At 49.0% G+C, this 25,263-nt stretch overlaps 2 protein-coding genes across 2 annotated transcripts in view; one reads left to right on the forward strand and one right to left on the reverse strand.

The window, feature by feature from the left end:
* Positions 1-13,969: 13,969 nt before the first annotated feature.
* IGSF10 (immunoglobulin superfamily member 10) lies at positions 13,970-24,859 on the forward strand. Its single transcript, XM_071566314.1, has 6 exons — positions 13,970-14,176; positions 15,040-15,169; positions 15,486-15,876; positions 16,376-20,332; positions 20,923-21,823; positions 22,479-24,859. The coding sequence occupies exons 1-6, from the start codon at positions 14,007-14,009 to the stop codon at positions 24,385-24,387; spliced, it is 7,458 nt and encodes a 2,485-aa protein (XP_071422415.1). The 5' UTR covers positions 13,970-14,006; the 3' UTR covers positions 24,388-24,859.
* Positions 24,178-25,263, reverse strand: part of MED12L (mediator complex subunit 12L) — a 68,134-nt gene continuing 67,048 nt past the window's right edge. The window contains 1 exon segment of the mRNA XM_071566015.1: positions 24,178-24,522. The gene's annotated coding sequence lies outside the window, so the exon portion shown is untranslated.

Genomic DNA, 25,263 nt, shown 5'->3' on the forward strand with positions numbered 1-25,263 from the left:
TCATTTTGTAAGCAGAAAATATTGACTTTCTTAATTTGTTTCTTTTGTGAATAGGAGAGGGAAAGGCAAACAATGAGGGATAATTCTCACCAGCTGCTGGAAACACCACAAAAGACCCCCGAGACATTTCTTTATGCTAGAGAAGGTTTGGCCAAAGTGCCACAAATACTTGGCATTTGTACTTGTAAGAGAAAGGTTAAAGCAAACCAAAAACGTTGTGCTACCACTTATCCATCCCCTGAAGCCACTCCTACAGCAGTGCCGGGTGGAGGGATCGAAACCCTTCCCACTGGGAAGTGGGGGCTTAGCCAGAGTGAGGTACCCCAGTCAACTGGGTGTGAAATCATCCTACTGATCCTTGGAACATCCTCATACTCTGGCAAAACACAGGTCACATCCCATCTGTGTCAACGGAAGGTCCATTCTGTGACAGCACATGGAAATAACTCCACCATTATGGAATCATGGAGTGGCTGTGAGGGATCCTGGGCCAGTTCTCTGCCCCAGGGGCTGCTTTGGCAGCAGCTCCGTGCTGGGGACCTGTCACTGCTGGCTGCTGCCAGCCTTCAGTGAGAACTGCACTCCACAGCACTGCAATCTGAGCAGGGGCTGCGTGTCCCACAGGTCTCACACCTGCAATGCAGTCACGGAACTGCCAAACCTGAGGGTTTCCTCTTGTTTCCACAGTCACTATTGTGAAAAGTTATTTCCCAATAAATGCAATTTTAAAGCAATTCTCACACTAACATTCTAGTTATGACAAATAAAAATCAGTCATTCAGCTAAAATGAAATACAAAACTGAAAACTTGAGCCCCCAATACCCTCATCTGGGGCCATACTCTGCCTGCTCCCCCATCTGTTTCTCACACCCATCCTCAGTCAGACCCAGACACCCTGAACCAAGGTTTTTCCAGCATCTGCAGCCAGGCTGGAGCTGAGGAGCACTGGAAATCTCAGGGAAGTCCAGGCCACAGAGGTTTGATTAAGCTGCAATCACCACAGACTGCTGGCTGCTCAAATCAACCATCTGATGTTCCCCCAGCACGGTGAGATGAGCAGGGAACATTAAGACAGGAGGGGACACAGAACAGTCCTGAACAGCACCTGAACAGAGCTGAGTGTTCGTGGTCACACCAGACACCACCCTCGTGTTTCCTCAAAACACCCTGTGAGGCTTTTCGGATTGTGGGTCACCTCTGGCTGCTCCGAGCTGAGCCAGCAGAAAGGCCTCCTGGAATAATCTCACCATGGAAGGTCTAGGAGTGAAGATTCAAGCCAGGACCACTTACAGTAGCTCAATCTTTCAATTCACCAAAGCTGTGTGAAAACCAGAAGAAAATACTGCAAAAAGTATTTGGTTGGTGTTAAAATTCAAACCACTAAAAACCAAAGCAGAAAATACGTGACCTCAGTGGGCACCTTTAGGAGGAATAACCCTCTGTGGAAGCAGAGTCATGTCCATACACACTCTGCTTCCCAGAAACAGGTAACACATCTGTGCTCAGTGGGAGCTTGTCCCTCACTCTCAGGCAGTGCTTACAATGGGTACAGGGGGCTTGGCCTGACAATAATTCTGAGAAGTGTTGCAATGCCAAATACTTCTAATAAGCATTAAGGACATGGATTTGGAGTAACTGATTGTTAGTGTTTATTAACTGAAGGTTCATTACAGAGACTTTTATTAAGCTTTAAAGCACCTGCAGTGCCCAGTGGGTTGCAGAGCTGTTGCAGGATCCTGCTCAGCCTCCAGCCAAAGACTCAAGTTCCTCAAGTGGGAGCTGAAATTTCTACCTGCAGAAGCGTGTCAGGGGGTGGGGGTCATGCTCTGCTACCAGGGACAGGACAAGATGAAACAGCCTCAAGCTGTGCCAGGGAGGCTCTGGTTGGACATCAGGAAGAATTTCCTCACTGAATAGGTCCCTGCCCAGGGAGGTGGTGGAGTCCCCATCCCTGGAGGTGTTCAGGGAATGACTGGACGTGGCACTCAGTGCTCTGGGCTGGGTGAGAAGGTGGAGATCGGTCACAGGTTGGAGTTGATGGTCTTGAAGGCCTTTCCCAACCTAAAGAGATGATTCTGTGATTCTGAAGCAACTGCAGTGGATTTGCAATTGCAAAACACCCGAGTCCCTGAGGTTCTCACTGCTGCAGCTCAGGTTTCCCCCCTGCACAAAGCCAGTCCCCACACTCCTCCCTGGCTATTTTGAAGTGAAAACCATCCACATTTATAACTCACTAAAACCTTTAAAACCTCTGACTTTAATAATAATAGTGCAAGCTAAGCAAATAGCTCTCAAACCACTTCTCTAAATATTAAATCAGCTCCAAGACTGTGTTTTGCCTGTGGGAGAGCAAATGGAGGGATGGGGATGGACTCACTGCTTTGCACAGACCAAGTGGCAAAGACAAACCTGACTGGCAGGGCCTGCAGATTCCCTGGCAGGTCTCACTTTGGGTCCTCCTCACTTACAAAAGCTCTTTGCAAAGTGCATCCCATCATTTTCTCTTGTGTAAAAACATTAAAAAGTTGCAAGAGGATCCACAGCGTTTGCCAATAACCACCAGAGCCGAGGAAAACAACCAGAATATTAACAAGACTGAGATTTCTGCTAGGATTTGGCCAAGGACTGGACAAAAGGGTTCAGCAAAAGCTTCATAAAAACAGTCTCAGAACATAAATGGTATCAGAGAATAAAAAACCACAGCCCTTACTTTTGAAGTAATCAGGGTGATCAGCAACCGGTGTTGCTTGGCCCAGCCCATCACAGGCCTTTAATTAAGTAATGCACAATTATCTGCAGGCTCTGTGCTCCTGGGATGCTCCAGGGAACAGGAGCTGTGTGACCACCCAGGCAGCTGCTGGATCCTGGGCAAAGGGATCCTGGGAAGCCTGCACTAACTATGTTAGTTTGGGACCTCCTCCAGCTCCCACAGCAGTCACAGGAGTGTCCCCAGGGTGAACCACATACCTGGGCCACAGCCCAAGGAGCAGGAGGGGCTCACACTTGGGAGTGACACTCAGCTGCCAGGTCTGACTCCAGTGGGACTGAACTGAAACAGAGTAATTCTGAGTGACACAGACAATACTCTGACTTCTGAAATAAAAATACCTTTGTCTGCAGCTCTGTTACCTCAAATAAAATGCAATTTTAAAAGAAAAAAGGATACCTCTAAAACTATGAAATGCATTACAGAAGATTCAGCTTCTACCTAACAGAAAAATCAACTGCAGGAGTCTGACTTCAAGCCACCAAGAGGCAAATATAAAATTATCAGCATCTGTATTTGAGTGGAAAATCCGAGTTCCTGAGAAACTTAATTTTTGTGGTAATCCTGCTCCAAACAGGAACTTTCACTGTAAGCCCTGCTGTAATCCTGCCACAACCAGAAACTTTTATGGGTTTTCCATGGACTGAATTCTTTCTGGGTAGGAACAAACTCTGGCCTTAGCTGATGGAGCCAGTTTATCCCAGTGGTGCTCACAAGCCAGAGCATCCAGGAGCTCTCTGGCCCCTCATCCCAGTGGCCTGGAGCACAGCACAGCTCCATCCCCACCCCCAGCAGCCTCCTGGGGTCTGGGAGAGGACCTGAGCCAGGGCAGGGGGTTCTCTGGGGGAGAGGAGAATAAATGGAAGGAGGGAGCCTTTTCCACCTGCACAGACAGGCTGTGTTTAATTGTTTGTAGGTGCCATTAAGAGGCATTAGATGTCCAGGAAAGCAGAGAGGTAAAAGCCTCAATGAGAGCCAACCTGCTCAGTGCAATGCCTTTACAAGTGTGAAAGTGTGTTACATCAGCATTCCTGAACACCCTGCTGAGTTCTGCTGCCAGGCAGGATTTTGGTTTTAACACAGAACTCCAGCTCATAATATTGGTGATAGAAAAATAGCAAAGAACAGTGTGTACATCCAGAGCAACAGCAGAAATTTCCACAGCCCCTTGTGAAGCCAGATCAGAAAGGAAATGAAGGTTAAACATTTCCCATAGTGAAGGCAGAACTCCCTCTGTACAGCACACGAGATCTGGAGGAAGAGACTGGTGAAGCCTCCAGTGCAAAGCCCTCTGCAGGGGTGTGTGCCATGTCAGAGGCTGTTCTGGCAGCCACACCTCACCAGGCCCTGGCACACTCAGGCAGTTCCTTGAGCACTCTGGCCTGTGGGAGATGCTCCTGTTTGGTTTTGTGTTTTCCCACCATGTATCACTCCTGTTCTCCTGCTGCTGAAAGCACATTTCCCTGAGGTGAGTGCTCCTCTCAGAGCTATGCAGAAATATTTTATTTTTTTTAATACATGGAATAAAACTGTAAAAACTGTTGCACACACTGCTATGCTGGCTTTGGCTGGAGCTTAAACCACCACAGCTGCTTATCCCAGCATCAGGACAAACAAATCACACTGGCTCAGCACTGCCCTGCAGGACCTCCAGGGGTGGTTCTGGCCCAAATTTGTTGGGCACTGCTCATTACAGACACGTGCCACTAATGTTAGTACTTATCTTTCTTCAAAAATCATTTATCCCTATGACATTACAGAGTCTCAGAGCATTTCTGCCCACCATAAATTTAAGTGCCATGATAAAAATCTCATTGCCATTTCACAGGCTCTTGGTACCCCTCTGGGACTGACACAAGAATGAAACTGGAATAAAATGCTACTTTCAGTTCTGCTTCATCCCAGCACAGGATCAGTGGTGCACAGAGGGCACCAGTTTTGTCCCCAGCACACATGATTTTAATCTCACCACTCCAACATCCTTCTTGTGAAGTCCTTTGGACCTCACACTGTCAGCAAAACCAGAACAAAGCCAAAGGCTTTCTGTTAAACACACAGGAGATAAAACAAAGCAGAAACCAAGAGCATGTGAATTTACAGCTCACAAACAGCGACTCTCTGGTCTTGTCTAATCTCAGCATCAGAAAATGTTTTTCCAGGAAGGATTGAGAAATGAACTGAGTCTTTTAGGAAAGAAAGGAAGCCAAGCTGTCCTTTTTCATTCTTTCCTTTCAGTGGAAAAGGAATTTTGAAAGTATTTTCAAGAAAAGGAAAGGCTACTTTAGTTCAAATGCTGGAAAACCAATCAGTTTGCCCAGATACAGCTCTGGGTTATTCCTCTCTCAACACTGACCAGGAAACTTCCCTTCCTCTGCTGCTCTGAGGGGCACAGCCTGGCCCTGGAGGAGAGAAAGGTCAGCACTGCTCTGAGGCTGCTGCAAGGACAGAGCACTGAGTGCCCCCTGCATGGAAGTGCCAGTTAGAGCAGAGCAAAAAGAGGAACAGTGACATGAAGCTGCTTTAAAACTACCCATTTACTCCTTCCAATGGGTAATCAGTGCCTGATTCTCTGCTCTGAAACAAAGGAAAAAAATGTGTAAAATGTTCACAAATTCAGAGGAAAATCTTCTGTGACTAAGTACAGCATTAACTGCAAATAAATCCAGTGTTTAGAGATTTACTTTTCCAAGTGCTTTGCACATAAACAAGGCTCTCTTAATATGCTGGCAGAGGTTTAAGAAGTATTTCATTTCAGAAGTCCCCCCTGGCTCGGGGCTGCAGGAACAGCTCAACAGGACAAACCAGCAGCTGGACTCGGATCAAGAGCAGCCTCTGGCCACTGGTTTCCAGCTCACAAGGGCAGCAGCAGCCCAGGCTGCAGCGAGTTCCAGAGCTGAGCTTCCTGGGGAAGTCACCTGTGCACCTGTGTTAGACAAGCACCATCAGCCCTGGGACACTACGGAGAGAAGAGGCATTTTGTCCTTAGCCCAGAAAATGCTGGAAAGCAGGAAAATGAGGCAAAAGTTGCAGAAATAATATTGCTGAGGTTTGTGAATGGAGCTGCTGAACATGTGGCTCAAGAGCTGCTGAAAGAATTAAGGACACATTCCTTTCAGCTTGATTCAACAATTTTGTTCATATAAAAATTGCAGCATTAAACAAGCTGTTGTGGAAAGGGAAAAGGATTACCTGCTTCTAGCAGAGACTTACCAGCTTTAAACAGAAAGCTCTCAGCTTATGTTCACAACCAAGATCAGCATTAAAATCTTTATTGATCTGATTACTTCCAGTTACTTGTTTCAGCCATTCAAAACAAGAACCATCACTAATGTCCTAATCAAAGTAAAGGTTATTTGTACAGCAGTGATGTATTGTCCCTACAGCCTCTCTAAAATCAGTGGGTTTTCCTCATGAAACAACAAAAATCAGCCATGCTTTTGGGTTTGACCTGCATCCAATTAAAGACTCAGTAAGACAGTCAAACTTTGAGATTCCTAACGCAGCACATTTAATTTCCAGATGCAAGCCAAGGAATAAACAGAAAAGAACATTTATTTTAGTGGCTGTCGAGTTGCTTCCAAGTTTTCTCTCTATCCCACATCCCTCACAGAAAACTAATAAATAAAACCAGATTACACTGGGCTGAATGCAAAGAATCCCAAAGCCCAGAGCCTGACTGTTCACCAGGGATCCCTCCTTGCCCAGGTGTCCCAGGGGACCCTGCAGCACCTCCTGCCCTGGAAATGCCAGGCAGAGGCTGCAGGTGAGGAGCATGGTGCCCACCCAGGATGGCACCGTGGCACACTGTGCTCCCCTGTGCTCCCCAAAAGGCCCAAATTCACATTAGGAGTTCTGCAACAGCAACAGGGAGACAAGAAACTGGAGGAAGATGTAGGGCAAATAAGTGGAGGTTTATTGTACTTTGATCTATATGAAAGCATCAGATTTCTTGACTTGCAGCACAGCAGTTGGATATTCTATAGCAGGTTTTGTGGGAGGAAATGGTGTTTTGGAATACTTTGCAGCATTTGTGCATGGAGAGCCTGTTACATTCAGTAATGGAAAGGACATTCGAACCGACGGATGGTCTGACACAAACCAACACACAGCAGAGTCTGAGACACAGAGCACATTCCCAACCAAACAGAACATCTGAGCAGTCCCTCAGGGAACCAGTGGGGAAACACTCTGCTCTCCACCAGCCCCTTCTTGCCCTACATACACCCAGACAGAAATCCTTTGTCCATCCAGCACTGCTGCAGAGTGGCTGAGCTCATCCATCCAGCTCAGGATCAGCAGGATGTGCCAGAAGAGATGTGGAATGATGGCATTTCCTTCCCCCTTACCCCAGAAAGCACCCCCAGATGGAGGTGCCACAGCAGGGTTAAAGCTGAGAGCCCAGTGTCAGGGCAGGGCTCTGTTCCACACCTGGCTCAGAGCAATGACAACCATCACAACCCATCCCCAGGCAAATAAATGCTACCACAAATATAAGTCTATGAGCTTCTCTGGACTCATGGACTTGGTGGGGAATTCACTTTCCTGGTAAAAACAAGTTTGTAGGAGCTTCTGGGCCCAGGGGACCTGGATCTATGCTGTTGTCCATATATCCATAGCTCAGAGCAACCCCACCAAGATAAAGCTCAAAGTGTTCTAGAAATACCTTCAGTCACATAATTAATTCAAAATTCCTCCTTTCTTTATAATCAGCCAGTCTACAGCACAGTCTAAGGAGCACAGGCCTTTGCCCAGCACCTTTGCTGTGTTTACTGGGAATTCCACAGATGCTCATTCCAGTTCAGCAGCAGATGCTCCTGTACATCCCCTTCACATCACCCAGGCCTTCAGACATTTCTACATTACATTTAAAAACAAAAACATTAATTTTTTTAATTGCAGAGCCACGTTGCTTTGTGTGACAGTTCAGATACTTTCCTGCTCAAGTGTGAGGTTACACATAACCTGGATAACTCGTTTGTAGGACACAGAGAAAGCAACTGCACAATATTACTCAACGATGGAGTATAATTAACCAACAGACTTCAGAACCCTCATCTGGAGATGTTTAGGAAGTGGTGTCTGGATGAGACATTGACTTTCCCCATGGTGATCCACCTTAAACTGGAACACAAAATTAACATGTTAAATCTAATAAATGACACCACATTTTAAATGTTGAACCACAGCACACCAGAGCTCAAAGCAGGGCAGTCAGTGAGCATTGAATTTGATCTCAGTGCACAGACACAACCAGAGCTTCAGAAAGCCAATGGCCACACAGCAGTGCCTGGAAACCACCACAGAAGCTGCAGGACAATATTAAGACAAAAGTAGCAGAAGAGACACTGGGAGATCATTGCCCAGCTACAAACTCATGACCTCAAATAGGAGAACTATAATTTTCAAAAGTAGTTTAAGTTCAGTATTTTACACTTGAAGGTGGTGGAGAAGTACTCTGCTGAATATACAAATTAAGGAAAAGGAGAAAATAACAAGTTTAGCCTCTCTTTTTAATCCATATCACACTTTCATATGCCTTCTCCTCCCAAACAACTCTTCACATGCTATTCCACAAGGAAATGATTCCATCATTTAGAGCCAAAGGTTTTAAAAGGGCCCAGCAAGGCACCACCCCCTTTCCTCCATCAGCTTAATGATGCCAGTTCTCATTTTGCACATGTAGACCCAGAACCCAAGAGTTTACTGTTTGCTGGCACAGCTATAGCAGAAAATCCTTCTAATGCAAGTTAAACTCACACAGAAAAGCATATTTTGGATTTTATGTGACCCACCATGGCAAGGCCAGCAAGTAAAATAATGTGAAATAGCTAAAAATGTTCCTACTCCCTCTGCTGTGACCAAGAACATCCCACAGCAGCATTCAGGCTTCCTTACCTGCAGAGCAGGCATCTTCACTTCCTTCCTCCCAACATTTCAGCCTAGAAAACCTCTCATTTTCTAGTCTTGACCTTATAAATTGTTTCTTTTATTGTAACTGGGAAATAAAACATAGTTCAGAAGTACACTCTTACCTGTAGCTTGGGAATAACAGCCATAGTTCCCCAGAGCTATCTGTTGGCTTCTTTGGGAGAGGGTAGGGGTTGATTGGTTGTTTTGATGGGGGGTTCTGTTTGTTTTTTCAACTACTTAGAAACTCAATTAAAGGCCAGTGTGCAGGGTCATCTTCAGGAGAGACAAATTCTTATTCCATCACAAACAAAAATTATCCACAGCAAAGATCAGATTTTGGTTTGTTGTCAGTTGCCAGAGAGGTGTTCAGATTCTTGCTAATGAACTGCAGAACATTTTCCTCTAACTGCTGCACCAAACCTTTATGTTACAGGGGCTATAGGTTTATAAACTTGCTGTCTGTACTCTGTGGATGTAAATCCGTGAGGTACAGTGGCCTGCAGAGACACTGATGTGCCCAACCAAACATTCCCAAAATATACCTACAGAAAGCAAGACAAAGACCTCCAAAATCTGGTCCAGTGCTGCTTTTGCAATTCAAACCATGACAAAACCCACTGGCCAATGTCTAAGATGAGCCCTGACAACACCCAGCCTGCACCTGCAGAAGTGCTTTAGCAGCAGTGTCTGTGTTTCAGCTCAGCTGCTGCTGGAGTGGGTTTGCAGGTGGCTGTCTCTGCCTGGGAGGGGTCTGACAGGAGCAGAGATCTCACTGAGGGCACAGGAACCACCGACAGTGAGTGGTATTGCAGATCAAACACAGAATTTCTCTGGCTGAGGATCTGCTCCAGTAATGAGGAGAGCAGATCTTCCCCAGGCACAGCGAGTGTTAAACAGGCTTTTCCTCTAAACTGGAGTGCCAGACAACTCCTTCCTTCATGCCCACCTCTAACAACTGCCCAGGTGAAAGGCTAATCTGCAGTATCACAGCTTTCCAAGCAAGAAAATTCAGACCTTTCTCAATTAAACAGGCTTTGGTCTGCATGCCTGTGTGTAACGCAACAAGCAGGAGCTCTTGCTGTGGCTGCCCATGCTGGGGATGATTTACAGAGTCCCAGGTCACCTGGACTGGATGGAGATCAAAAGCAGCAGCCAGTGGGGGTCCCTGGCCCTTCAAACCCCACGTGGACATAAACAACAGCCCATCCCACACAGGAAAGATGGATTGTCTCCAGCCTGCCCAGCTGAGATTCCTACCAGTCAGTGGGAGCCCAGGGAGGTCAGAGGGAACCTGAAGCACAGAGTTCCATGGCTGCAGGCACTGCTGGGGACAGGATGGGGCAGGAAGGCAACCATGGCCCAGTCCTCTTCACATATATTCTGAGGTACTGCTTGGTTTCCTGAGCGTGGCATTCACTGCACTGTGCACACAGATTGCACTGACTGTCCCCAAATCTGAATTTCCACAAACACACTGGCAGCTCCAAACATGGACCATGATCCCAGGGTCTATCACTGCTTTGCTGGGAGCTTGTCCAGCTCATTACAATGGAACAAAAGTGCCTGACTGTGCCCTTGAGCCACAGGAGAGTTGTACCTAAGTGTGTTATTTTGAAAATTCCCAACAAGGCACTTGGAGGGTCATGTCATCCTTTTCAGGGCATCCAGCAACCCACCGAGGCACTGAAAGAATCTGGCCAGCAAGAAGCTGTGAAGGAAAACAAAAACATGAAAACATTTTGCAAAGGGCCTTTAAGGAGAACTGGCACAACACAGAGAAGAGAGAGCATGAGGAGGGATAACCTGAGGCAGGGTGGGAATGCTGTGTGGCAGGAACAGAGGTACCTGCAGTGCTGGTCTGGGACACAGCCTGAACAGTCTGACAAGGGAACAGTGTGATGTGGGAGGAACAGGCAATGCCTACGATGGAAGAACAAACTGAAAAGCAAACATCATCCAACAAACCCCAGGTACATAGTTCAGGTACCTAATTCATATTAGCATTGCATAAAACCCCCTTTTGCTGACATTGATGCATGAAGCACATCAGGGTGTTGATCTCCAAACTCATGTTCTGCCCCCGTGATGTCATTTCTATTGGCTACTTCAAATAAAGAAATCATCCTCTGTTTTCTTTGAAACCCCAGGTCTGTGCATCAGCCCCACCACAATTTGCTTGAAGGAAACTGGTGACACACCTAAAGATCCAGAGACTCCCACAACAGCCCCTGATGGGCATGAACCACATCCACATTCCCTGTACTGGGCTCTACTGCTCTCCCAGGAGTACCAGCACCATTATTAACACCAGAGCAATGAACAGGGCTGCCCATTAGAGATGCAGAATGCCTGCCTGAAAAGTGAGGCTATTCCTATTTTCCAAGAAAAAATAAGGAATCATTCCCCCCAGACATCAGTTGCTTTCTGTGACTTCAGCCCCTGAAGTTCAAGTTATTTTCCACTGACTTGTTCATGCTGAGAAAGAAGAAAAAGAAAACACTCATTACAAAAGTAAACAAAGAAACTGCAAAGTCACCCCAGAGACGCAGTCAGGGCTCTGGCAGGGGCAGGTTCGTGAGTTTGCTCAGGAATTCTGGTGTATCCTGGCGTTCCTCAGGGGCCTGGAGCTGTGTGTGATGTTGGTGTGTGTGACACCCGGAGCTCAGTGCTGGCCCTGGGGCGCTGCCACAGCCCAGCAGGGACTCTGCCTGGGTAGGAGATTTTGGAACCGAGGTGTGCACCACGAGTGTCACATTGACACCCTGCTCAAGGCTCAGGAGAGCCGGGATGTTCCCTCGTGCTACCTCAGGTGCTGATGCACTCCTGCCCAGCCTCCTGCCCACTGTGCCCTGCCCGTGCTTCCAGGAGCACACAAAGCACACACGTGGCCTGTGGAGCAGCACTGCCCTCCCTCCTGGCTTGGGCAAAGCCAGGTTATACCACAGAAAGGTACCTTAGGAACTGAACTGATGAAAAGGTAACTGCAACTGTGTTCCAGTTTAGGTATGTACAACTCGCTGTGCAGATCCACTTCATGAGCACTTCCCTCACTTAGTTTTCCTCTTCACAGCACTCCTGAGCTCACACTCAGTCACACTTTCTTTCCAAAATATAGTTCCACTTAACAAAAAGCTCCCTTCATTCTCCCCAGTAATGAATTCCAGCTAAACCAATGTCTTTTCATGTCAGACATAGGCCAGAATTACAAGCAAAGCAGAGAGCTCAGCACGGGTTTGTACAACCATTGTATTCTCCATAAGGCTGCCCTGGGAAATCCAACCACATTATAATAAAATATTCCACATGTTCTGCAGTTGCCTTGGAGAGGGAGAATTTTGTATCTCTTGTAATTTAATGCTCTGTCTCTCAGAAGTGAGAGCTGCATTTTAATGACAACACACAGCATATCCTGAGCTGAAAACTGTTCTTAAGACTCTTGACAAGGTCCATGGTACATTTAAAGTATTTTTTTTCACTTTAAAGCCGATTTTCAGGTATATGCTTTTGGAAAGCTTTCTCAGAAGAAACTTGAGTCCTGTTTGTACCACAAATTATAGAGACTTACAGAAATAATTAAAAATGTCTTTTACCTCATGGTCACACCCACAGAAGCAGAGCATTAAAATGTGTCACCCTTTCCAATAGAAAAAACTCTACAAAAGCAAATAATGCTTTGCCTTTCAGACTGTAATTAAGATGGAGAAAATGCACCTAATGATTGACCTGCCACCCTCTCTATTGCTCAGGGAAACAGAATTCAACATGAGCTCTCAAGTTTTTCCCTGTTCTCAGGGTAGCACCTAAAAATGCCACTTCAGGATTGAGTGCAGGGGCTCAGCTGAGGTGGTGGTGTCTTTTCTGAGACCCAACGTGCAGGTTGCACAAGCAGGTCAGTGTTTCTTGACAAAAGCTCCAAAGCTAAATCAAAGTGAGATCATCTGGGTTTCACAGAGACAACTTCTGAGACGGTAACGAACATGAGCCAGCAGACACCCCAAGCAGAGTTTTAGCTCCCTGACACAGAACATCCCTTGCCTGCCAACCTCCTGAACTCCCACAGCTCGCATTCACTTTGGATTTTGTCTGAACAATTTTAGAACCTTTAAAAGATATAGTTGAGGCTTTATCTTATCTTTAAACATTTATCTTACCATTACATCTCAAGTGGAACACGTTTGGTTTGTCCTGGAAGGAGGTTTGCCCTACAATGGCACACTTTCAGCAGAAACACGCCATCAGTCGAGGCTGCTGAGACACCGTTTAGCCGAACAGGAGCTGAAACACGGACGGGTTCAGCCTACAACGGGAGAGAAATCGTCCCTTCCAAAGCGAACTGAAGGTGTCGCGGGTCGGTTTTTGGAGGGGTCACGCAAGAATTGCCCTCGACGGCAATCGGGGGTGGCTCTCGCTGTGGCACCGGGGAGAGGACGGCGGTGCGGGTACCGCAGCATCCCTGGCGCCGGCGGTGCGGGTACCGCAGCATCCCTGGCGCCGGCGGTGCGGGTACCCGCAGCATCCCTGGGGCCGGCGGTGCGGGTACCGCAGCATCCCTGGGGCCGGCGGTGCGGGTACCCGCAGCATCCCCGGGAGCGGCAGCGGCGGCCGCGGTTCTTCCCCCGCGCCTGGCCCCGAGCGGTGCCGGACGGGCTGTGGGGGGCTGGGAGGGCCGCGGGGACCCCCGGGAGGAGGAGCCGATGGTCGGTCCCGTCCCGTCCCCTCCCGGGGCGGGCGGTCGCTCCCGTCCAGGTGCCGCCGCCGCCCCTCTCGCACAGACGGGGACGGGCGGCCGGTGCCGCTGCCGAGGAAGCGCCGCGGGTGGGGTGGGCGGGGGCTGCGAAATGAGTTAATTTTGCTTGGAATAGTTTCTGGCAGGAAAGGAGCTGACGTGTGGAGACGCCTCCTGGGGATGAGCCGCCGGCGGGGCCGGGAACGCTCCACACAGCCGGGCCCGCAGCCGGGACACACGGCGGGCACCGGCTGCAGCACTCCTGGCCGATCCCTGCGCAATTCCAGCCTTCCCTGCGCGATTCCAGCTTTTCCTGTGAGCAGCAGCTACCGGCGCATCACGTCGGACAAGGGCAGCGCGGGGAGGCTTTCAAGTGACAGCGCTTTGGGTCATGACATCGCTCAGGGGAAACCCGAGAGTTTGGGGGTTGCTTCGGGGGTCGTTTTTTCTTTCAAGTTAAAAACTCTTCTTGTGCTGCTGGTTTGATTGAACCCGAGCAGCGCAGCTCGGCTGCCGCTGGAAATGCCCGTGCGTTGTGTTCCCCTGCAGGAACCCGCGCCCGCCGCTGCTCTCTGGGGATGACAGCGTAGGGTCCCCGCAGGATGGAGTCCCTGTGGGCCCTCCTGGCCTCCTGCCTGGCCCTCCTGCCGGGCACCGCCGCCTGTCCCCGGCCCTGCGCCTGCCACGGCCCCGCCGAGCTCCACTGCACCTTCCGCTACTTCAGCGCCGTCCCCCGGGGCATCCCCCCGGGCGTGCAGCGCATCAATCTGGGGTACGTGTAACCGCGATTTCTAATGTTCTGACCAGTCAGCGTTCAACCCTTTGCAGAGCAATAATTAAGAGTTTTAAGATTTAGAGATAAAAATTAACCAAAGCAATAAATGAATCTGTAGAGCTTAATGTCCTCTCTGCAGCGCTCAGCGGTGGCTGCAGTCACAGCTAGCAAAGCCTAAGACCACCCACACTAAGGGGAAATTCGGGGCATCGAGCACAGGGAAGGTCAGAAGTTCAGAAAGTTTCCAAGTTAAATGAATTACTTTCGGTTACCTCAAGAATACACATCTGTAATGTGGAACTGAGGAGTCTGGAATAGAGAGAATTCAGTGAAAAATGAGTACTTTCATTAAAATCTTCAGACATTGCTGTGAGTTTAGAATGTCCCACAACATTAGTGCCTGTGCTTTCATCTGCCACGTTCGTGGGAAGTCACACTTGCCTGGCCATGGCAGCCTCCACAGGGGTTCTGTTCCATGTATGGTTAAAGGAGCAGGGAACAGGATATGTCCAGGCTTGTCCACCCCCTTTATGCAGTTGCCAGCAAGTATCCTTTGCCATAAATCAAATGATGAGACCCATCAGCGATATGTGACTGGTCCGTGAATCCCTTTTAATACACATAACCTTTGAATCATCCAGATGCATCTGCAGAAAATAAAAAAGGAATTAGTAGTGAATTGAATGCTGCCCTAGAAAAGTGACCATGTTTTGTGCTAATATGAAGGAATGACTTGGAATTCCACCTTGGCAAGCAGAAGTGCTGCCTACCTTTAGCCATTCCCAAAGAGTGGTTCTTTTCTTTTGGTTGGTTGGCTTCAAAAGGTGTGAAGTGTGGCTGACTAAAACCTTCTGTTACAGCTATAACAGCCTGCGAAAACTGGACCCCACAGACTTTGCTGGCCTGGAGAAACTGGAGCTACTGATGCTGCACAGCAATGAGATCAGCACGATCCCTGAGAAGGTGTTCAGTGATTTACGTTCATTACAGGTAAGAACTAAATGACCCAAGGTTAAATTTTGTTATGACTTAAAACAACTTTCAGTGATAGAGGTAAACACCCACAGAGTAGCTGACAGCAGCATTGTGTTTTCTTGTTCCTTACCCCATCCATGTGAAAGTTGAGGGCCTTCAAGATCCAGCATCCTAATGGGAAAGGTCTTTCCTTCTCAGGTGGGCACTCAGAGTGTAAAGACTGTGACGAACACACTGGTAGATGGTTGTCAGCAGCATCTTAGCAGGCAACTGCAGATGAAACTCTTTCACACAGGAGAAAGAGACGCCTTTTTTACTTTGTCATCAACAGGTCTTGAAAATGAGTTACAATAAGGTCAGAGTGCTTCAGCAGGATGTGTTCTATGGCCTGAAGAGCTTGGTACGACTGCATATGGACCACAATCAAATTGAATTTGTGAATCCCAACGTTTTCTATGGACTCACTTCCCTGAGGCTTGTTCACCTGGATGGAAATTTACTCCATCAGTTGCATCCAGACACTTTTGTCACCTTGCGCTATAGCCAAATATTCAAACTGTCCTTCCTGAAGCACATCTCTCTGTCTGACAATGTGCTGACTTCACTTCCACAAGAAATGCTTTCCTACATGTTGGAGCTTGAGAGCGTTTACCTCCATGGAAACCCCTGGTCCTGTGACTGCAGCTTGCAGGGCTTCACAGAGTTTGCACAGAGGAGACCAGGTGAGTTCAAGGCCTTGTTTATGTTTAATCCTGTTGTAGCATCTTCTTGCTGATACTAGTAATTGTCTTTTATCAATTTACTTATTATCCCAGAAAAGACTGGAAGACAGGTTTTTGTAGGTGTGCGTAATCAGGATAAAGAGATAAATACCACTCATCTTCCCAGATTAATTGTATCTGGTGGCCTTAACACATGCAGCTTTCCTTAATGGAACACTTTCCTTGGCCAGTCCAAAGCTTTTGTGCACCCACAGAATCCACAGGGAATAAGGAAGGTAACTTTTGTGGAACTGGAAAAAGCGAGGGCCACTTTGCACTAAATTCTTCAAAAAGGAAATAGGAACCTCGAGGGACTCAAGGGGTTTCTCTGCTGCTGCTGTTCATACATTACTTAAAATTTGGTTTTATTTTATTCGAAAGAACAACTTTTTAGTATCTATGTCATTTTTAATGCTAAAACTTGTAGTGCAGAACCTGACTCTGGTTTTATTCACTTCAGATATTATAAAGTGCAGAAAAGACAGAAGTTCTGGTGCCCAGCAGTGCCCAGTCTGTGCTAGTCCTCAAAATCACAAAGGGCAAAGCTTAATGGATCTTCCTTCTGTGTCTCTCACCTGCAATAAGCCAGTCATACATGACTCCCTGAAATTCAGAAACCTCACAGTGCCAGACGATGGGGATTTCAGTTCCGTGTCTCCCAAGGACTTCATAGCTCCCATAGGATCCGTGGTTTTGAATATGACTGACCAAGCAGGAAATCGAGGCAACTTGGTTTGCAATGTCCAAAAACCTGAAGAAATGTCTCCCATCTCATTTGCCCAAGATGGCAGCAGCACAGTGCTCAGAACCTCACTCTCAGCAGTCCTGGTGTGTGGCATTGATTATGGGCACATCCAGCAGCTGTGGAGCATCCTGGCACTGTACAGCAATTCTCCCTTGAAACTGGAGCAGACTGTCCAGGCAACGGACATGCCTTTTATTAGTTACAAGTATAAACAGATCTACACTGAAAAAGATGAACTTTTCACCAGTATTGAGGCTGACCTGAGGGCTGACCCAGCCTGGCTGATACAGGGCACGGTAGCGTTGCAGCTGGACAGGACAGCGACCACGCTCAGCACGCTGCACATCCGCTACCTGACCCACGCCCAGGTCAGTCTGCCCAGTGCTGACAACAGCCAGGGGAGGAGTAACTGGGCCCTCATCTACAGGGATAACAGCACCCAAAGGGAGCACACTGTGCTGGTCGGGGGGAGCGTGGAACTGGGGTGCCAGGCAGCTGGGGAGCCAGCCCCTGCCGTGGAGTGGGTATTGGCCGATGGGAGCAAGGTGCGAGCTCCTCACATCAGCGAGGATGGGAGAATTGTTGTCCTCAGAACCGGAACGCTGACCTTGCGGACGGCTGATGTGTTTGACACGGGGCTCTATCACTGCATTGGCACAAACGGCAACGATGCTGACACCCTCACATTCAGAGTCACAGTGGTGGATCCTCATGTGGAACACAACAGTGTAAATGGAGCCCAGCTGCCGGCAGCTGTTGGCAGCACACTCCACCTGCCCTGCACATCCACGGCTGCCCCAGATCCCGCCATCACCTGGGTGTTACCTGAGCACACAATTCTTCGTCAGTCTGTAGGAAACAAACGTATTTTTGACAATGGCACCTTGAGAATAGAAGGGGTGACAGAGCAAGATGGTGGCTACTTCCAATGTGTTGCAGCCAACCCATATGGTGTCGACCTTTTGGTTTTCCAGGTGCTAGTGAGACAAGATGAAACCACTCCAGAGAAAAAGCTTGGAGCTGTGGGAGAGTGGGAAGAGGGTGGTGGCTCTGGCAATGCGCTTCTGGGCTCTGCTGTGGCACAGACACATCCCCCAGCCACTCCAGCCTCTCTGGCAGCTCACCCAGAATCTGCTGCATCAGCATCCAGCAGCATGGCCGGACAGAGCGCACAGCAAAGGAACAGCCACAGGAAAGCACCTCGCAGGCCCTACAGGAACAGAACAGGCAGGAGGCTCAGGGGACACAGGAGACAGTTTGTTTCCTCAGGCAGGAGAGCTGATCCACAGCGCTGGGCAGCCTTGCTGGAGAAAACAAAGATGAACTCAGCATTGACAGACAAACAAGCACAAGTTGCAACAGAGCCACCCATTCAAGTCCAAAAGTTCTCAGAGGCACCTGGAGATGAGGAGGAGACCTCTGGTGATCTTGGATCTCCAGAAGAAGAATTCATAATGCCAGTAACAGAGAGAGCCCCAGTACCTGCTCTGGGGAGAGCAATGGAACAAGTGGTCACTGCAGGGCCTGAGGGGACTGTGAGTCACACTCCTGCCAGGAAAACCTCACTCCTGGTCACAGAGCCAGTAACTCCCCTACTCTCTCCTTTTCCACAGTCTGTGTCACCTGGCAGCAGAAGGCCACAAACTTATCCAAAACCTACAGACTCATGGGAAAGATCTGATTTGAGTCAAATATCAACAAATAATGTAAAACAATCATCCATAGCAAGTGGAGCATCCACACTTCTTCCTGCCAAGCAAAGGCTGGTATATTCTGGACAAAGTAATAACCAGCATCTAAAATCTGCATCCACGACACCCACAACAGAAGCTACAGACACCAGCAAGGCTGTAACTCCCCAAAACACAGCAGACAAGACACATGTTTTTACTGAATCTATTGATAAGGTTTCCACCAAAACAGATCACCAGGTCCCTGTGGTGACAGTCGGTGCACCAAGACCTGAACTTGGTCCCATTTATTCTCATACTGCTCACAAGGGAGGAACCCCTAAGCCACCATTGGCCTTGACTATCACTACTCATTCGCAAATTCAGGTTATCCAGGACGTTCCAACTCCTACACCCCAGCTCCAGCAGCAGTATGGGAGACAAAGGAAAATTCCAGGTCAGAGACGAATTATTAGACCAGGACGTATCCCAGGCGTGAGAGAGCACCAACACAATTTTGGGAGGCCGGGCTCTGCCAGAGGAAGTGCAGCTGTGGCTGCAAATGTACAACTGAATAGGAAACATGTACCAGACACACCAACCTTAAATAATTTAAGTAGCTTTCTCAGTTCATTTAGCCCAGAAGCACCCCTGTCCTCCTCCTCCACCATGAATATGCCATTGGAGCACCCCAGGGGTACCCATCAAAACACATTGTTTCTCAAGGAAGATGAAAACAAACATAGTGCAAGGCAAAAAGCTGCTACCACAGTCATATCTGTCACTACAAAGGGCACTGCCACTACTTGCAGCCCGACCAAACTGCTGGGTTTGAAGCCAACAGTTACACCTCTTATTACTCCTCAATCTGACACTAGAATTATCAAAAGTAAAATGTTCAGAGTGGGAGGAAGAAGGGGTCACAGGAGGAAGAGGCCTCCTAAAACATCTGTCCTGCAGCGTATGGCTGCAGCCACCCCACCAGTGAGCACAGCCACCCCTCCGGTGACAGTAGTTACATCACCAGCTGTGCCTCCAAGCCTTGCACCTGCAAAACCTCTCCCTGGGAGTACCAACACAGTCTCCATGACTGAAATGCCAGCACTGAGGATCCCTGACACCCCAGAGCCACCTCAGCACTTGTCCATGGCAGCCACACAGACACTGGTGACCCTGGTCACACAGAGGAACACCCAGTCAGTCATGTCACTGCCCAGACATCCGACCACTGAGAGCCCCACCTTGACACTCCAAACCACACCAGTCACACCGAGGAACACCCAGCTGACCACAGCACCACCGGTCAGTCCTGCCCAGCCCCCCACCATGGCTCTCCAAATCCTACCATGGCTGCATGAGCCTCCTGGTGCTGTGAGTGCCCAGCCTGCTGCAGTCAGTGCCACATCAGGGTCAGCACCTGCTCAGCACAGCAGAGCCACTGACAGGGCAGGAGGAGAATCCTACCAGAAAACAGGGGAGAGAGTTATCCAGGAAAACCAGGCAGCACAGCCCACATTCCCAGCAAGAACTGTGTCAAGTGCTCCTGTGGCAGTCACAGATATCACTGTTCCCAGCATTCAGCCTCTCTCAGCTCTGCCAGCCCCAACAGCAGCTGTGCCACCTGCACCTACCGCAAAAACCCACCAGTCTTCACAGGGGGATGTCAAATTCTGGCCCAAGCTGCCTACCAAAGGCACAGAGAGGGACAGCACACTGGCTGTCAGGACACTGACCACACTGAAGCCATCACAGATTGCAGCTCCGTGGGCAAGGGACAAGGACAGTCCTGTCAGAGGTTGGTCTGAAAGGAGACAACATCAAGAAACCACCCCCCCCAGTTCCATTGCCCTGGGCCCTGCAAGCAGAAACCATTTTGCAAAGCCCAGAATAGTTGGAGGGAAATTGGCTGCTTTCACTGTGCTGGCAAATTCTGACACTTTTATTCCTTGTGAAGCCACTGGGAACCCACGTCCAACAATACAGTGGACCAAGGTGCCATCAGGTGAGCTTGATAAACCTCTCTAAAACTTACATACCGTTACAGTCCTGTAATCTGACAGCTGTTCTGTGTCCCAAACTCAAGCTTTCATTCATTTCAAAGCACTACAAAATACCAGTGAACTTGGAAACAGTGACAGAGATCCCAACACCAGCTGGAGCATCCAAGTGCTGATTCTGGGATAGCTCTTTAGGGAAATGATAAAAGAATAATCTATATTTAACTAGAATTCTGTGATTATTGTGGTAAGATTTCAATATTTTTGTGTGTTACCTGCTATTCCATAACAGTGAGACAAGTGAAAAAAAAAATCTGTGGTAACAAACCCTCAAATCCACTCACAACTGTTCTGGGTTTGGACCACAAAGCCCCATCTGCTTTATGCAAACTTTGTCTCTGCTGGGGACTCAGCTGCATTCTAACTCTAAAGCTTTGCCATTCTATGTGCAAAATACTCTGATTTTCTTTATGTCTTACCACTACTGTCTTGGTTATTTGGGCAAAGCAGACCAGGACAGGGATGGGTTATTTGGAACCAAATGAAACCAGAGGCAGGTTCTCACACGCTGTGCTGTTGTCCCCTTGTTCCGCAGGGAGCTCTGCCACGGGGCGCCGCGGGGCTGCCAGGTGGGTGGTGTTTGCCAACGGGACGCTGTCCATCGCCCAGGTGGGCCTGCGGGACGGTGGGCAGTACCTGTGCACGGCGAGCAACGCGCACGGCTCGGCGCGGCTCCTGGTCACCCTGTCGGTGGTGGCACACCCACCGCGCATCGCCGGCAGCCGCCACCGGCTCCTCACCGCACACGCCGGGAACACTGTGGCACTGGCATGCAAGGCTGAGGGCAGCCCCCCTCCCACCGTCTCCTGGGTTCTGGCAAATAAAACCCACCTGTCTGAGTCCTCCACAGGAAATGACAAAGTTCACGTGGAAACGGACGGTACTTTAGTTATCCGGGAAGTCACCATTTATGACAGAGGACTCTACACCTGCCTGGCCGAAAACCCTGCGGGTGCTGACACACTGACTGTGAAGATGCAGGTCGTGGCAGCCCCTCCCACCATCCTGGAGGAGAAGAGACAAAGTGTGGAAGGAAAGACAGGGGAAAGCCTGAATTTCCCTTGCACAGTGCAAGGAAACCCTCAGCCCACTGTCCACTGGGTCCTTCCTGACGGCACAGTGGTGAAGCCTCTGCAGTGGGTCCACAGGAGGCTGTTCCTGTTCTCCAATGGCACCCTCCACCTCGGCAGCATCGCCCCTGCCGACAGCGGGAACTACGAGTGCATAGCCACGAGCTCCACCGGCTCGGACAGGAGCGTGGTCAGCCTCGTGGTGGAGCACAGGGACACGCTGCCAAAAATAGCAATTGCCTCTCAAGGACTGACTCGGCTGAATTTTGGAGATAAGTTGCTTCTGAACTGCACAGCAAAAGGGGAGCCCAAGCCCAAGATCATCTGGAGGTTGCCCTCCAAGGCTGTTGTGGACCAGTGGCACAGGTATGAGTCTTTTTTTTCTCCACCTCACTGGAACTTCAAATAGTATCTTCTGTAGTGCCCATGTAAGAGCATGTTACAGCACTAAAACACTGTGAACTAAATTAATTTTTATACATGTAACAGTGGTTACAATATCTGTGCTAATGGTTTGTTGTTATATACCTAATAACAGATGATACCAATTGTCATTAAGTGGGTGAAGTCTCTCCCAAACAGTTACCAGTAATATTTGAATTAAGGGAACTGCTGTTATCATGCACTGTCTGACTGTTGCCAGTTTAGGGGACAACTTATTTGTAACAGATTTGCAAAGTAGGGCTCTGGAGGAAGAGGCTCCTGTAGTCTCTGCCAAGTGCACCTCTGAGGGTCTCCTCTCATCCCCTTCCACAGTAACACTTCATCTTTTCTTTGGGAGACACAGACCCAGCTCAGGGTATTTCCATCAGATTCAACATGCACACATCCATGTTAACACCAAAGGTGACAATGACATCAGGTTAGGACCCACTGGGTGGGCAGGTGGTGTGGGCGCAGGGCCTTTGGAGAAAACCTGTGTCATGCCATGCTGTTGACACCCTCAGTCCCTTCCACTGTCCAGTGTTCACCCCCAGCACTTGGTTCCATAATTCTTTTCTTCTCTCTCCCCCCACAACAGAATGGGAAGTCGGATCCATGTCTACCCCAATGGATCCTTGGCTATCGAGGCGGTTACCGAAAAGGATGCAGGTGACTATCTCTGTGTCGCAAGAAACAAAATTGGGGATGATCTGATACTGATGAAAGTCAGCATCACAATGAAACCAGCCAAGATTGACCACAAACAGCACTTCAAGAAGCTGGTGCCATATGGCAAGGATTTCAGAGTGGACTGCAGGGCCTCGGGGTTGCCCACGCCAGCAATATCCTGGGGTCTGCCAGATGGGACGTTGGTCAACAATGCGATGCTGGCAGATGACAGCGGGCGCAGGTCTAGCAGGTACGTCCTCTTTGACAATGGGACTCTGTACCTCAACAAAGCTGGAGTGGCAGAAGGAGGAGATTACACCTGCTATGCCCAAAACACTCTGGGGAGGGATGAGATGAAGATCCATGTCACAGTCATCATGGCAGCCCCTCAGATAAAGCACAATTACAAGACATATGTTACAGTGTCAGCTGGAGACACGGCACTGCTGGACTGCGAAGCTGCTGGAGAACCCAGGCCACAGATATTCTGGTTGCTGCCTTCCAATGAGATGATCTTCTCATCCACAGACAGACACTCCCTGCACACCAATGGCTCTCTCTCCATCAGCCACGTCAGACTGCTGGATGCTGGGGAGTACATGTGTGTGGCTCGGAACCCTGGTGGGGACGACACCAAACTGTATAAGCTGGATGTGGCTGCTAAACCTCCCATCATAAATGGTTTATATGGGAACAAAACAATCATGAAGGTGACAGCAGTGAGGCACTCAAAGAAACACATTGACTGCTGGGCAGAAGGGACACCGCCCCCTCAGATTATGTGGATCATGCCTGATAACATTTTCCTAACAGCCCCATATTATGGGAGCAGGATTGTAGTGCACAAAAATGGGACACTTGAAATTCGGAACATCAGGCCTTCAGACACAGCAGATTTTATCTGTGTGGCACGTAATGATGTGGGAGAGAGTGTGCTGGTGGTGCAGCTGGAGGTCACAGAAATGCTACGACGACCAATGTTCAAAAACCCATTCAATGAAAAAGTAATAGCAAAACCTGGAAAAACTATCACACTGAACTGTTCTGTGGATGGAAATCCTCCCCCGGACATAAGCTGGATGCTGCCCAATGGCACGTGGTTTTCCAGCAGCATCAGGACATCCCAGTTTCTCACAGAAAGCAATGGGAGCCTGACCATCTATAACCCCAGCAGAGACCGAGCCGGGCGGTACCGCTGCGGTGCCCGAAACAAGGTGGGCTATATTGAAAAGCTGATCATCCTGGAGGTTGCCCAGAAGCCCAGTATCCTCACCCGCCCTGCGGGGCTGGTGAAGGGCGTCAGTGGGGAGCCGCTGGTGCTGCACTGCCTGGCTGACGGCAGCCCCCAGCCCCGCACAGCGTGGACCCTGCCCGGGGGCCGCGTGCTGGACCGGCCGCAGCTCAGCGCGAGGTACCTGCTGCTGGAGAACGGCACCCTGGTCATACGGGCAGCCACTGCCCACGACGGGGGCAGTTACCTGTGCAGGGCCCACAACGACGCCGGGGATGCCTCCATCACCGTCCCTGTCATTGTCACAGCCTATGCCCCACGGATCACGGGCAGACCCCCGCCCGCCCTCCACACCGTGCCAGGGGCAGCAGTGCAGCTCCACTGCGTGGCACTGGGAATACCGAAACCAGAAATTACCTGGGAATTACCTGACCGCTCCGTACTCTCTACATCTCACCAGGGCCGAGGATCTGGGGGTGAGCTGCTTCACCCCACGGGGACTTTGCTCCTCCAGAATCCCCAGCCCTCCAATTCTGGCACTTACAAATGCACAGCGAGGAACCCCCTTGGCAGTGACTTCGCTGTAACATATGTCCACGTCATCTGAAGTCAGAAATGCAGCAGGAACAGTGGGGAACACAGGCTGCAGCTGGACTGAGGTCATCCTTGGAATGAGTTTAATCAAAGGCAGCCAGAGGCATGTGAGTGCCTGAACACACTCACAGTGCTCAGTGTGCAGTGTCTGGGCCAAAGGAGAGAGGAAGGGGAAAATTAGCTCTGGCATTATTAGCTAGCATTTGTTCTCTCCATGTTCAAGGAATTTAAATTAAAACAAATTTAATTTTTTGTCTGCCAGCAAACATGGGCTATCAAACAAAATTTACTTGCTGGAAATGTACACAGAGAGCTCCTGTATGCACAGACTTTTTCACATCAGTTCAATACTGCCCACCTGGTGTGCCTGTCACAAGCACAGATCACAGAGAGCAAGAACATCTGGGAACCAAAGAGCAGGTTTATTGGGATGCAGACTACCTTCTTAATGTGTTTTAGTATTTAGTATATTTTTTAAATAAATATTCAATGGTGAAACAAGTAGTAAAGTATTTTTAATAGTACAGCTCTACTTGCCACAGTCTTTTCTGCAGAGCTGTGTGGTGACACAGACCAGTTTTGGACTCAGTTTGGAACAAGAGAGGGAGCTCTGCTCAGCACTGTTAAGCCAAGGCATACAGACTGGGTGTAGAACCATTCCAGCTTGGAATCATTTTCTTATTGGCACAAAAGCATTTTTTAAAAGTTTCTCACCAGAAAACAATTGCATGAATTTGCATGTCAGTTTAGAATTGTGATTTCTCAACTCAGCAGCCAGGTAGGTCTAGGAAGGAATCTCTTTACCTGACAGAAAAACACTTTCATGATGATAGGAAATGGCTCCCTGTCCATTTCACACTGATCAATCACAGAGTAGACTGCTCAAATT

The sequence above is a fragment of the Pithys albifrons genome, chromosome 11 (genome assembly GCF_047495875.1).
Source record: "Pithys albifrons albifrons isolate INPA30051 chromosome 11, PitAlb_v1, whole genome shotgun sequence".
NCBI lineage: Eukaryota > Metazoa > Chordata > Aves > Passeriformes > Thamnophilidae > Pithys > Pithys albifrons.